Source organism: Netta rufina (assembly GCF_964035555.1).
Source record: "Netta rufina genome assembly, chromosome: 2".
Lineage (NCBI taxonomy): Eukaryota > Metazoa > Chordata > Aves > Anseriformes > Anatidae > Netta > Netta rufina.
In genome coordinates, this window is record NC_140124.1 from 78183701 (window position 1) to 78198729 (window position 15029).

Below are 15029 nucleotides of genomic sequence, written 5' to 3' on the forward strand. Positions count from 1 at the left end.
GATGCAAAGATGACTCAACTACACAACAGGTACTAAGGGACTGATCCATCTCACAAGTCAGCACAACAGAAATGAATGGTTTGAAGCAGGCAAATTAAAAATAAAAACACACACTTACAATGAAGCCAACAGTCAGATGGACAAAGCATCAACAGACTTGGAGGATATTTCATTCTTTGGGAACATTCACAGCTTTTGTAGAAGTGTTTTACACAGGCCAGAGACTCCAAAAGTGAAGAAACTGGATTACATACATTAGTTGTCCAGGAGGTCAGCAGACCTGGTTGTCCTGGACTTAAACTTGTACACAATCTATGAAATACACTTCATAGATGTTAGTGAAGGTACACACCAGCTTGATAAAGCAGTAAGATGAGAATGAAACATTATATACATTCTCTACATTCATAAATTCTCTACAAAAAATATACATTGGCATTCTCTTACTTCAAAAGTACTATGTTCCCCACCACCCTTGAAGTTTCACAGTGTTGACTTAAAAAACACCTTTCACACATCCATCACTTTCAAAGTATATGTCCCACTGTTTAAAACAAAAGTGAGTATCTCCTTTGCTTAAGTTACTGTACCAATCTATGTAAAAGGACCAGAAGTTTATGTCTGTGGTTTAGGAGTCAGGAAGCACATTCAGCAGCAAAGCTGGAGTTAGATACATACTTCAGTTCTCTGAATTAGTATGTCATAACACTTTCCCCCTCCACACTTAATAACTGACGCAACAGCACTGGGACATAGTAGTCACTTGTTACACTGCTTTTTCTCCTACAGACTTTTGAAATTAATACTTTATTATTTCATACAAGATAGTAAAAACAATAAAAACAATCCCACAAATTTTCTTAAAAATTAAAACTTAAAAACAAACCTTATGGGAAAAAAAAAAAAAACAAAACTTGACAGTTAAAACCAAACTAACAAAACACTATATACACACTTTGAAGCAGAGGTTATGTTTTCCTGTTGGATATCAACAGGCACTCCTCATTCATCATCTGCAAGAAACTAGGTTAGGTCTCCATAGGCCACAGTCAGAGTTATTAGGTAAGTAAATATGCCACTGCTTCCGTGCCCTCCTTTTATTTCCTTGCTTCTTCGGTCTCATCTGGCTCTCTCTCTTGATGCTCTCTTTCCCACCTCATTTCTTTCAACTCTTGTCTGTATTTCCGTTCAATGAACCGTTTCTGATGGGCCATCTGGGGAAAGTTATCTGACACAAGGAAAAATATTTTATATTAATAAACAAACTGGCAACACAGAAAGCTTTTTTTTTTTAAAAAATTTAAAATTTAAAATTTAAAAAAAAAAAAAAAAAAAAAAGCTTTCATGAGATGAAGGGTTGGAGGGGAATAATGTTATTACCATTTTTACTCATTTCTAATAATCCATAGAAACAAGTGCTCTCTGTCATAAGACTTTGGTTTCTTTATGATTTCCACACCTGTTTCTCCTGCAACAAACTACTGCCAAATCTAATACACTCACAAAAAAAAAAAAAAAAAAAAAAAAAATCTGGTATAGCAACATGGCCAGGTATTACTTAGATTTTTACATTCAGTTCCCTTAGCAACAAGTGGTCAGTACTGAAAAGTGAATGAGTCTACTGTCAGTGCTGTCAAGTTTTTTTTGCCTTGTTCTCACTCCAGGAAGCATAAGTCACTGGTTCCAAGCATTGTACAGGTGTTTCCATTATTATTTTAAATCATGCAGAATCCACTAGATGCCCCCACGTTATGGCAGGGTTCCTAATGGAAAAGTAATAGCGTGGCAGAATAAATTGCAGTAAAATCCATTCTTGAAAAAGTTAGCGCTTAGTTATGTGCCAGTACACAGGCTTAGCATAGTTTATGAGCATGGATGAGTGAAGACTGGATAAAATAGACTAGACGCAGCTGAGGTGATGGAGAAATAGCTAGGGGGTGGATACTTGTGATTTCAGACATTTGCTGCTTGGCTGGTACACAGGTACAGTAAGCTGTACCATGAGGCTGTAAATCAGCTTATGCAATTGCTCTCTATTTAGCGCACATCTGGCAGAATACAGCATTTTCTGCATGATCAGGACACTGACATTCATCTACCTACACTGTAGACAACTGCCTGGACCTGCATCTCCAGCCAGTCTGCATCTGGCATCAAGTCCTGCTGAGATCCTACAGCAACAGAGCTCTGGGATCAGCATTAGCTGCTTGTCTGTATCTGAGATGAATGCAAAAGGTTGCTACATTGACCTTTAAAGCCATAAGCAAGTCTGGAATATGTCTTAGCAAAGGATTGCTCTAGTTAGCTACTGCAAGAGAATTCAGCTGAGGTTCCTCAGGGAGAGGCCCTTTGGCACCAAGAGAGATAGAGGCTCTGGGTGGTTTTTCCCCCAGGAGAGCTTTCCTGTTCTTTCCAGGTCCCAGGCAACAAAGATGTTTTTCAGCTGTAGAACACAGTGTGGAAGGCACCTAATTTGCAGGAGTTTCTGGCAGAGCAGAATGACTTTATTGCTATGCTTTATTGGCTGGCGAAATTTGTGTCTTTTTATAACACTACAGGAATAAAAAGTTTCCTCATCAGTTATTCACAACTTCGGTATAGGAATGTATTCTTATTTAAAACAAAACGATCTAAACAAAAGCAAATTGTTTTTAAATTGTTGTTGTATTTAAAACTCCAGTGCTTTGTTTAATGGAGTTCTGGGAAATTTTGTTGCTCATGTGCACCATAAAATGAAAATTGTATTTTTGGCGTTGTGCCTGTAACATGATTCTTTAAGAACTCTGCAAAACTCAGCTTGGTAGCAACCTGTTTATAGCCCATTAATGATGTGGAGAAAGAAGTTTATTATATAAACTTATCACAACTATCATATATATAAACAGGTATGGGAAAATGACTTTTACGTGAAGTTAACTAGTTATGCATTCATTAAAAAAAGCACCCAAACCACTCCACAAATACACATACCAGAACAGGTGCCCATAAGGACTATGGAGCCTCCATCTCTTAGCAGGGTCAAAAATGGACTGCACAAGAACCTGAGAATATTATCTAACTGCAAAGTTGGGCTTGCTTTGAGGGGTAGCTGGAGCAGAGACCTCTAGAGATCTCTCCCTACCTACATTATTCTACAGTATCCAATCAAAAACATGTCAGAAAAAAAGAGGTGAAAAGTCCTTACACGGATAGGAGATGAAGTTCACAGCTCTTTGAGAAGTGGTACTCTCACAAGGAAATACAAGGCAAACTTCATGAAGATTCTACAATTATTCACTAGAGAAGTTGTGCCTTATACTTGCCAAATTTACTGGTGAGGAGTCTACACCTAGCAAATGGATACAAAAAATTCTGGTACCCCTGGAATTACAGGGATTCATTGTCTTCTGAAAGTTTTAGGTCCTGGGATTTCTACATGCAGGGAACAGATTAAAACCCTTGGGCAACTGAAGAACTGCAGGCCTTTCAATCAAACGTAAAATGTACTTTAGTCTTTCTGCTTAGAGAGCTTCTGCTGCACAAAATGCATGCCATTTATTTGCTTATGGTATTTGCACATCTGGCATTTTAACTCAGCTGAAGTTTTCATATAAGATGCCTGCATACGTTCACTCCTTTCATCTCAGATTCCATTGCAATGCGGGACTGCTCCAATGCTGGCTTTCCTGTGTGTAATTTTGAAAGGCGCAAAGATCACTGGATCCTCAGCTGATAGGAGCTGTTGTTAACAGCTTAGTATCAACTTATATTAGGTGGAGACCTACCTGTTAGATTTTAACCTCACCTGCTATAAAATTTGCAATCAAAATTTATTTTCCAAATTAGCAACTGAAAATTAATTTCCTCCTCCCCAAATTAGAGTATGAGATAAGTCTGTTTGGTCTGACATTGAACTTATCCCATTGAGATTTTTTCCATGCTTGAATATGCTATGAAATTTCATTGTTCATGCTTCCCTCTATGTCACATTTACTGTAACATACCAACTCCCTTTAAAAAAAACACCTATTAGTACCATTAACACCTGTTTTTACAACATTGCCTTGGAAGTACTGATTAGCAAACCTGTTGCTCAGAAGCTGACAGCATTCAACACAGCATTCATCTGCTGTGTTCAGTTTTGCTTCTCCACATAACCTGCACCTCACTTTAGTAAAGTCCAAGGATGTAATCTAAAAATAATTTTCTTTGTTGCCCAAATATCTTACATTTTTCAAGTGCATCCATTGCAGCTCCCATTTCTGCTTGCTGAATACTGTGAAAGCCAAACAAAAACATGTTAAATATAGAATCATAGTATCATTTAGGTTGGATAAGACCTCTAAGATCATCAAGTATATGATTTAACTTGTAAAGAATAAACTAAAGTATATAACAAAGTTAGTGCTCGGTAGTAAAACTCTTTGGATAACCACTAGCCAGTAATTCCCAGAGTATATATCAGCATAAACATGTGAGCAACAGTACCACAGCTCCAGTGGAATATTTTTAAACTCTGACCAATAACACTAACAGAATATTCTACTACATTCTTTACTGAAACATTTGTTTTGACCTGAGAGAAAATAGGAACAAAATTTGGTAGCTCAAAATGGGCTTACGGTTGAAGTCTTTGCAATTCTAGAAGCCAATCAAAAAACAACTAGAAATGGTAATATCAGAAAAAAGCTAAGAGCCTCACACTCCTACTTTGCCAGCTTAAGCTGAACAATAGTCTTGCAGTAAAGCCACAGATGAAGTTGCTCTTTCCTGCAAGCTGTTCTGCAGTTTCCATTCTGAGAGCCACAAGTAGAGTATTATAGCGAGCCACCTTGTTCTTCAACACTAAAGACCCCAAAGTACACCAACTTCAAACCCTTCAGGTATTCCCAAAGCAGAAACTCATAATGACTTGAGGAAGGCTCCACAGTTTTCATCTTCTAAGGCCAACCAGACTCTTAGCTATCTTTGTGGTTGGCCATTTTGGACACCACCACAGTCAAACTTCGACAATATGTGATTAATTTATTTTTTTTTATTATTTTTTTTTTTTTTACTATACCTTGGGCCTTTACCACATCCTATTCTTTCCCCTTTGAAATAAACAGCTACTGTGTATGTCCTGGCATGAGATGGTCCCACTGTTTGTAGAGTCCTGAAATGAGAGACATGATTTATTCAGGCAGGAAGTATTAAAAAGCAGAACCTGTCAGTGGCACATACATCACCAAGCTCTCAGCCTGGTAAATACACTTAGTGGAACTAGCGCATAGCAAGGAGCAAGAGTTGAACGATGGCTGTACAAGTTACATTAACCCAGAGATTGCCAGGACGGTGCACATGCAATAAAAAGGAGCAATTTACATCAAATGCATCCCACTTATATCGAGTATACTTAATTCTTCCGGGTTCAGTCAAGGAGCACTAGGAAAATTAAAACCTTAACCTATAGGCAAAAATGCACACTATGCATTTGTTTCAGCAAAGTGCTGAAACACTGAATACACTTGGAATAAAATCAGTTAAATTGCATGTGGCTGTGCAATTGCAAATAATCACACCAATATGATTGCATGCACTAAAATTTTAGTCCTTGAGAGTTGCACAGTTAGCAAGGACTTTATATTGAGCACAGTACACCTCTCCACATTGTGAATTATCACAGTAATTTTCCATCAGCTTTGAAAAGTTACAGTTTGTCACAAAAAAAACACCTTTCCATTTGAGCTAAAGTCTAGGACATGCATCAACAATCACCTACTGTGGAAAAAGATAATTCCCTAGACATACAATGAGTGTTTCTTTTGCTGTCTCTTCTTCCTGTCCCAAATCTCTGCCTGCTGTCAGCTTGAGTGCTGTCCACTACCTTGTTTCTTTTTGGAAGTAGTACCAATTTCACATCAACATTTAAAGTATCTCTGTGTGCTGTGTAACTAGCATGAGCAAATATAAGCAACCCCAAATTTAAAAGCAATACTTCTGACTGCACTGAAACAGAACCCCAGGAAAAGGTATTCAACCAGATAATAGTGAGATAACTAAGCTGTGCTACAGAAATCAATTTATCATCATAGCAAAACAAAATAAACATTTGTTATCTGATACCTAGTGGGTTTTTACAAGAATCAGACATCATTTATTTTGTATCTATCTCCCTCACACGAGATAAAGGTGAGCCCTCACAGAGGCCCTAAGGAGTCAGGTTTCCAGTGTATCAATTACAGTGTTGAAACAATCCTATTTCTGAAGAGCACTGTTTCTCACTGAATCACTACATTTCATTGAAAACTTCACTTCCATACATGCGACAAATGAAGACTCACTCTTCATGTCTTTTTTTATATAATAATCCCAACAACACTAGCCTTGAACTTTCTTAGCCTCTCTTTCTTTTGGGGGTTAACTTTGCACTCATCCCTGCATAACTGGGTGGATATGGATGCAGTATACAATCTTAAATTTCATTATTGCCTCCAAAGCAGCTAGTATGCTATTTTACAACTCTTCACAAAAGAGAAGTAAGGCCCATCCCATCCAGCTTCAGGTATACAGGAAGACAGATACAGGGTGAATTGCACAGTGAGCGTCCAACAACTGTTACCCTTCAAATGCATCCAGCTGTGGATTACCAACAACCTACGATCAGGGCATGTATCAAGGCATCTATGTTTCCACAGGGATGTAGAGAAATTTCATACTACTGAAAAATAGAATGGAGGTATTTTGACTTCATATCCAAACACCTACTGTTCGATTCATTCCATATAAAATACTCACTCCTTACATTAAAGGAGAAACAAATATAGAATGATGCCAATGAAATATTCCATCAAACATACATCAAACGTAATGTTTTCCTCTCAAACTGTAAAAGATAAAAATGCTTTATAATTCTGTAATGGTTTAAAACATCTAAAACTTGTAAAACAATAGTTCAACATTTTCCATTTTCAGACAGTGACTTGAAGGCTACGGGAAAAACAAGGTGAACAAATACATCTTCCTCCATATAAAATAAAGATTGATAATTAACTGGTAGCTGTAAGATGCTGGTTCTTACTTGTAAAGAGGAATGTCTGGTTCTTTTCCTTCAGTCCTGAGAGTCAAGCAGCATTGCTGAAGCTGAGATTTAGGGTCATTCCAATCTTGATTTAAAATGAACTCCTACAAGAAGTTCACAAAGAAGATTACAGTTGAGAGATTGTGATATGAGTCCAAAACACTGCGTGTTAAAATTCAGTAGTGGTAGGAATGTAGGAAACTGACTGGCCTTACCTTTAGCCGTGGAAAAAAGCATACATTCATGAAAGTGTGAACATATTCCAAATCTTTATCAATGTATAGGGCAGCAATAAAGGCTGGGGAGAAGGGGAAAAAAAAAAAAAGGTTCTGTCATTTATATCCACGGAGAATGTTAATGGCTTACACTTTTAGAAACAAATATTCCTGAGTACAGTAAAGACATACTGAATTATGTTTCACAGCAGCGATCTGAGGAGGGTATTACTGTCTTGCACACAAAGAAAAAAATGAAGTTGACCAAGAGGCTAAATGACTTACCCAAATCCACTCAGTCATTTAAAGACTTTCACATTTTAACCAGCAAGCCATGGCTACTTAGTAATAAATTGCTGCCGGGTACTAAGAAAACATTTTATATCTAAATCACTACTGTTTGTGTGCAATTTCCATTTGCTAAGAGATCTTGGCAAAAGCCAAGGAAGTCTGGATGGCTCACAAAATATATCAAAATATACAAGATACAGATTAACTTTCTTTGCATAATATTGATCATTGTTTCCACTTCCTTTGGGGGAAAAAAAAAAAGTAGCACACGCTTTCATAAACAGACAAATCATTTAATTTCTGTGTAACTTTCCCTCTTGTGGAATGGCCATTTTGAAACCTCCTAAAGTGTAGTTAAATGAACCACAAAAATACTCACCTCCTGATGGTACAATGTTCTTCCCATAGTTCTCATAGTACCAAGAACATACTATTGAAACATTGCAACTGCTGTTAAACAGCTTGACTCAGTGACAAGTTTGAACTTCCAAGACATTCTTTTGACCCAGTCACCATGACCATCACGGCCATCATTTGTAACCCTACAGTTTTGTATCTGCAATTACACCTTCCTCGTGCTTGCATACAGACTTCAAAAATATAGGCTAGTGTTCAAAAATTTGGTGCGCAGAGGTATAGTCATAATTTACTTGAAAAAACGACTATACATTTTTAATAATGATCTGAGCAATTTCTGATGACTTTCATAAATAAGCCCTGAGGATAAGAAAGTTGCATAATCACTAAGCTGTTATAACCACGCTAACTCACATTCCAAGAGATCAGCCAAAGTCTTAGTTCGAAGAGCTACAGGTCTTTTTGTCTTGTCATTAGTGATGGCAAACTCTTGCATTCCCAGCTCTTCTGCCACTTTGGCCTGTGTCCTGTTGTTCACCAAAGAACTTCTCAACAGCTGCAAGAGAAAGAAGTTCCACTCAATGGTAACAATTAGCGATGCCAAACTACAAAAGGTAGGACGAGCTGGGGGGAGGTTTTTTTTTATTTTTTAATCCTTGCTGCCTCTCACTTCTCAGTTTGAGAATGTTTTAGCACACCTCAAATGATTTATGTACACATGCATTTTCTACCACTGATTCTTCCCTTCTCACCAATTTATTCTCTAGATATATTCCTTCTATAGATAAGTCTTGCATTTACAATGCTTTTTCTTGTGAGATTCTTTGCATTCATATGCCATCTCTTCATCAGTCCTATACTTCTTCAACTAACCTACATTCTTCTAGTCCAGGTAACACACAAAGTTGTACACATTTATTCTACATAAAGTATAAATGTATATTTTGAAGCCTATAGAACAGTCCCCATTGTCCACTACATTACATCAGTGTAATGTAACTTTGCTCTACTGAAGGCACTATAGCTGAACTGATGTATCCCTGATGAAAATCTGGCTCTAACATTTTCAAGACATGACAATGTCCAGGATACCTGGTTTCCCAGCAGAGCTCCCTAAGAGCTTACTGACTGTAGGCAGATTGCTAAATTAGCAATCTGATCAGAACTCTGTCAAAGATACAACAATCTGGCACAGCCTAAAGGAGTATTTTGGTATTTCAGATTTTTGTTATATTTTCTGAACCCATGGTTAAGGTGAGCTTTGTGTTTGTGGATTTTAATTTTCTTCTTTAAATTAATATTTTAATAAATTGGGGGATATTCTGAGAAAAATGCCTCTTTTCCACAGCTTATATATAAACGAGAGCTGAGAAGCTGGATACAATGTTTTTACCTCTTTTGTCTTCCATATCACATTTGCACAGCTTATTAGATCCAAGTTATGTGCTACCTGGCTCCAGAACGTCAACTGAGCTTATGAAAATCAAGATTTATTCACTGCACTTGATACTTCATCTCTGACAACAGATAAATAAAGAACAATATGTTCATAATTTGTCTGGCAATGATGTATGAAGCAGATACTTGCAACTTGATCTTCATAAACTAGGCAGACTGCAGAAAGGATTACTACCAGCCTTCCTAACCTGTGCTTAAACTCATCTTCTACTTGTTCCTTTCCAAAAGCCTTTTTTTTTTTTTTCCCATAAGATACTCTTCCCAACCATATCCTAACTCCAACATGCAAGCTATGCATGTATCATGTGATGATGCAGTATCATGTAAGGAAAATCCATTTATTGCAATGGGAGAAGTAGGATTTCTTTTGCTGTGTTTGCAGAGTCTTTATTTTGACATCCACTATTAGCACTATCATAAGTGAGCCACATACAAACTACATAGCAAATTAGAGATGGCAAGAACCACTTACCCATTCACCACTGTGGTTCTCAACTTATGCCATAGTAAACCTTGCTTCTTTTATAAGTGGAATCTAGCAAGAAGCTCAATTCCTCTTTGCAATATAGTGAGGATCTCAATTCTAATCAAAACTGAGTTGGTTTTCTTCCACTTTCACGCAGCATACTGCTACCCATGACTGTAGCATAAGTTAGCACTGGGGAAGCATCTTCCAGTAGCCAACAAAATTTCATTCTATTTTTTGGCAGATTATTTTGCTATCTCAAAACATGCATACAAGATCACGTTCTCCTTTCCTTGTTCTTACACATACTTAATTTACAGACCTCTCTTCACAAGTAATCACACTGGGAAGCCACTGCATTGCCAGTCAAGTGGTATCTTTCCATCCTTTACCAATGTTGTCTTCAACAGACACCACCCACCTAATGCTCCATTATTATTTCCAAACATCTCAAGTCAAGAGGAGAAAGAACCCAGAGTTTGCTGTTTCTCTTCAGGTCCTACATCAGTCTCCCTCCACCTCACAAGTCTCATTTCATTTGCCCTCGTATTTAAGAGATGTTCAAAGACTATTTTCTTTTCCACTGCATGCACATCCCCAGAATTTAAATTTTATTCTAGGCATTGCCTACCTCTGTGTCATAATGTATTTTCAGCATCCATTCCACCCTTTGTAGTTTCCCCTAAATCTTGGACAATGTGCAGCTTGTTCTACTTGCCAACTCACTTATCATTAAATTAAGCAACACAGTGATGTTCTGATCGTTGTTTTGAGTATTTATACCCATTAATAGCAACACTTTATGTCCTTCCTGCCAAATATTTTTGGAAGACTTATCTTACTATAACAACACTGATGCATATGTTCTTAAAAGTCACCTACAAAGGAAAACAACGCCAGTCTTGGATTTCTGCCTTATGCTTTTGTTTCTTCTGTAAAGAATTAATATGACAAGGTCCCTTTTAATTTTTACATTAGAAGTTCAGGCTTCATCAACTGCTTCTCCTGAATGGTGCAGAAGAATTCACACAAACGTAAATGACACTTGAGAAATGGTGAGGGAAAATGAAAATGACTTAATTAGAGCACATACTTCGTCTTTTTTGTAAACACCTAAGTGGTATTTTCTTCAAAACGCACTGCCTGTCAGATACTTATCAGCACCATCCCTTCACTGATTTGCAAAATCCACTCTCAGTAGCTAAGAAATCTATAGTGTTACTTTCTAATCTGAACTAGAGAACTTGACATATATTCTTAATACATGTATCACTTTTTTATTTCAATCATCAAGACTTGAAAACTAAGAAAAATTTAGCAAGCCTAAGAAAAACATCTTTCTCTCATACTGCCTAGCTGCAGTACTAAAGAAATCAGTCAATCAGGAAACCATTACATATATTACAACCCTACATCTAAAGTAATATAAGTAACTGAAAAATCCCCAGACTAGGCTGTTCAGAGCATGAACAAGAAATGCTGAAAAGTTACCATAATCAGCAATAGCTGACTAACAATATTAAAACTAAATTCAGAAGTTATTATAGGGGCTCCAAATTAAAAGCAATAAGAAAACATCGTAAAATAGATTGTAAAAATTTCCTGTCTTGAAAGATAACCCTGCCTGGTTTGGGGTTCAAAGGGTTAGAAGTCATGAATAAAACCCATGTGATGTGCCTGTTTAAATAAATGGTTTGAAACACCTGTCATTAAACATGAACTAGTCTTATCTCCCAAGTTTGTAACTGACGTCCTTAAAATTATTGATCCATTTCACAGGCAACAAAAATTATTGCACTGGGCTCACAAATCACCTTTTCCTATTCATTGCAGAGCTCGTGACTTAAAATTAACAGTCTTATTAAGAGCAGTGGTTGCTCAGGCCTCTTTTATTAATCAAATCCAGAACAATTCACTAGCGGCTCCCGTAATTTCAGTCTGCATCCCACACTTGCTCTCTCAGAGCATGATTGATGGCAGTCTCACCGTTAAGTGCCCTTCATGATGATCAGGGAAATGTATGAATAAATACTCTGTGGCTACCAGCTGCATTATGGAGTCACCCAGGAATTCCATCCTCTGATTGTGGCCTCTGAAAAATGAGACATCAATGCAGCAAAATCAATAAGCACTCAGGAAGGAAAAAACAAAACCAGCATGCACACACAAATTAAAATAAAGAGTGATCTGAAAGTGAGCTTCACTCATTTTTGAATACACTTAAGACAAATTTCCAGAGTTAACTAGGTGAGATGAAAACACAACAAACTGTTGTAATACTGACTTTGAGCAGGAAAGCAAATCAAAGTAGCTACAGATAAACATGGTTTTTAGATCACAGATCTAGGACTAATTGAAGACCAGTTGAAATCAGGTTTGTGATGGGTTAAGGTCTCTACCTGTAGCTTCTTAAAAACAAGCAAACTATTGAATCACAGAATGCTTTGGGTTGGAAGGGATCCTTAAGTATCATCCAGTTCCAACCCCCTTGTCACGGGCACGGACACCTCCCAGCAGACCAGGTTGCCCAAAGCCTCATCCGACCTGGCCTTGAACACCTCCAGGGATGGGGCATCCACAGCTTCTCTGGGCAACCTGTGCCAGGGCATCACCACTCTTGAGTGAAGAATTCCTTCCTAATATCTAATCTAAATCTACCCTCTTTTAGTTTAAAGTCCTTTGTCCCATCACTACACTCTGTGATAGCTTTCCCTCTACATTCTCTCTCCAGCTTTCCGTAGGCCTCCTTTAGGTACTGGAAGGCCACAATAAGGTCTTCCCAGAGCCCTCTATTCTCCTGGCTGAACAACCCCAACTCTCTGAGCCTGTTTTTCATAGGAGAGGTGATCCAGCCCTTTGGTCATCCCCATGGCCCTCCTCTGGGCTCACTCCAACAGGTCCACATCCATCTTATGTAATTTTATGTTAGGGGAGCCCAGAGCTGAACGCAGGATTCAAGGTAGGGTCTCAAAAGGGCAGAGCAGAAAAATCCCCTCCCTCACCCTGCTGGCCACACTTTTTTTTTGATGTATACAATGTACATGGATACGGTTGGCTTTCTAGGCTTAAGTGCACATCGCTGGCTCATGTTGGTCTTCTGACCAACCATCACCCCCAGGTCCTTCTCAGGGCTGCTCTCAATCCATTCTCTGCCCAGCCTGTATTTGTGCTTTGGATTGCCTCAACCCAGATGCAGGACCTTGCACTTGGCCTTCTTGAACTCTATGAGGTTCACACAGGCCCACTTCTCAAGCCTGCTAGGTCTCTCTGGATGGCATCCCTTCCCTCCAACATGCTGACTGTACCACACAGCTTGGTGTCATCAGCAAACTTGCTGAGGGTGCACTCACTACTGGGTCCCAGTATTGACCCTTGAGGAATGCCACTCACTGGTTTCCACCTGGACATTGAACTGCTGACTGCAACACTGAGTGTGACCATCCAAACTATTCCTTATCCACTGAGTGGTCAGTTCACCAAATCCATTTCTCTCCAATTCAGAGACAAGGATGTTGTGTGGGACTGTCAGATGCTTTGCACAAGTCCAGGTAGATGACATCAATTGCTCTTCCCTTACCCACCAATGCTGTAACCCCATCATAGAAGGCCACGTGTCAGGCACGATTTGCCCTTAGTGAAGCCACGCTGGTTGTCACCAGTCACCTCCTTATTCTCCATCCTTAGCATAGTTTCCAGGAGGATCTGCTCCATGATCTTGCCGGGTATGGAGGGAGACTGACTGGCCTGTAACTCCCCAGGTCTTCCTTTTTTTTTTTTTTTTTTTTTTACTTTTTAAAAATGTGTTTCCCCTCTTCCAGTCAGTAGGAACTTCAGATTGCCATGACTTCTCAAATACAACAGACAGTGGCTTAGCAGCTTCATCTGCCAGTTCCCTCAGGACCAGCGGATGAGCCTCATCTGGTCCCACGGACTTGTGCACCTTCAGGTTCCTTAGATGGTCTTGAACCTGATCTTCTCCTACAATGGGCTATACTTGCAGTGATTTCAATAGAGAAAGATCTGTCCATTCACAAGAAATAAAAGGATCAGGGTTTACACCCATGTTCGATCCTGGACTGGATATGCACTGGTACAACACTATTTTCTTTATTACATGGTCTGGCAGCTCTAGTCAGAGACCCAAGCCTACTGTGTGTTTAGGTGCTGTACACACAATATAACACAAGGGCTGTAGCTGCACCAAAAAAACATGACTTTTTTCCTCTGCCCAGATGTACCTTCAGGAGTGTTTTGCTACAGTGTCAAGAATGTTGTCCCAAAGTCAATGATGCAGGAAGCTCAGAAGATACACCAGGATGGTTCTTTAACACACGTAATTCCCAAGTTATCCACTATTGACTACTGTCAGAGACAGGACACCAAGACACGCAGGCTGACAAACATAGCTATTCTCTCTTCTGAAGAAGAGATAGAACATCTAGAGTTTGTTTGCAAACAAAGCAATTTGGGATATTAACAGCAGGGCCAACAGAGCTATACAAGGATTCTTGCCACATACTCACAGAGTCAGGTGGTTAAAGCCTACTGTCCTCAGAGTGAACGCACGTGCTAGAAGCCGAACGTGAGTAAAGATGACTCCAATTGCCTCCTCAAACTCCGTAAGCTTTTGAAGAACTGGAGATGTCTCAATGAGTTGCCTGTCAGTATTAGACTCCTGCAGCTGTAAATAAAATGAAGAGCGAGTAAAGACAAACTGGTACTATTTCAGAACTTTTCAGAAAAAAAAGAAAACATTCTGTAAACCAAGGGCAAAGAACACAGTGAACTAGTCATTTTGTGAACAGCAGAACTGAGAAAATCCAGTTTCCTCTGGCTTTTTTACTTGGATATTTACTATGCAAAGAAAACGTGAGGTCAGATGAATGTGTTTTGGCTTCTTTTTCTTTTAAAAACACTTAAGGTGTTTATAACACATTGCTTATATGGTCTTGTCTCATGTCAATAGCATGTGCTACTTATCTTCATAAAATGTATAAAATTGTGTCAGATCTCTGATGTTAAGAAATTGCAATTGAACAACAAATTCAAAAATTAATAGAATATGGCTGTCACACCACGCATCAAGATGAGAAAATACTAATCTATTTCTCTCGCTCGAGTATCAAAAATGAAGAACACTTCATATACAAAATTCATAAGGACACAATAACATCAGAAAATTAAAATGATCACTTAGGTCAGT

General features: G+C 38.6%; 1 protein-coding gene across 1 annotated transcript in view; it reads right to left on the bottom strand.

The window, feature by feature from the left end:
* Positions 1–637: 637 nt before the first annotated feature.
* The window catches only part of DROSHA (drosha ribonuclease III), a 68747-nt gene continuing 54355 nt past the window's right edge, over positions 638–15029 (bottom strand). Inside the window, exons 25-32 of the mRNA XM_084283077.1 lie at positions 14350–14507; positions 11813–11918; positions 8317–8458; positions 7255–7337; positions 7040–7143; positions 5042–5134; positions 4209–4255; positions 638–1228 (exon numbers count right to left, since the gene is read on the bottom strand). Of these exons, the coding sequence (XP_084139203.1) occupies positions 1098–1228; positions 4209–4255; positions 5042–5134; positions 7040–7143; positions 7255–7337; positions 8317–8458; positions 11813–11918; positions 14350–14507 (864 nt within the window). The 3' untranslated portion in view covers positions 638–1097. The remainder of the gene's footprint in view (positions 1229–4208; positions 4256–5041; positions 5135–7039; positions 7144–7254; positions 7338–8316; positions 8459–11812; positions 11919–14349; positions 14508–15029) is intronic.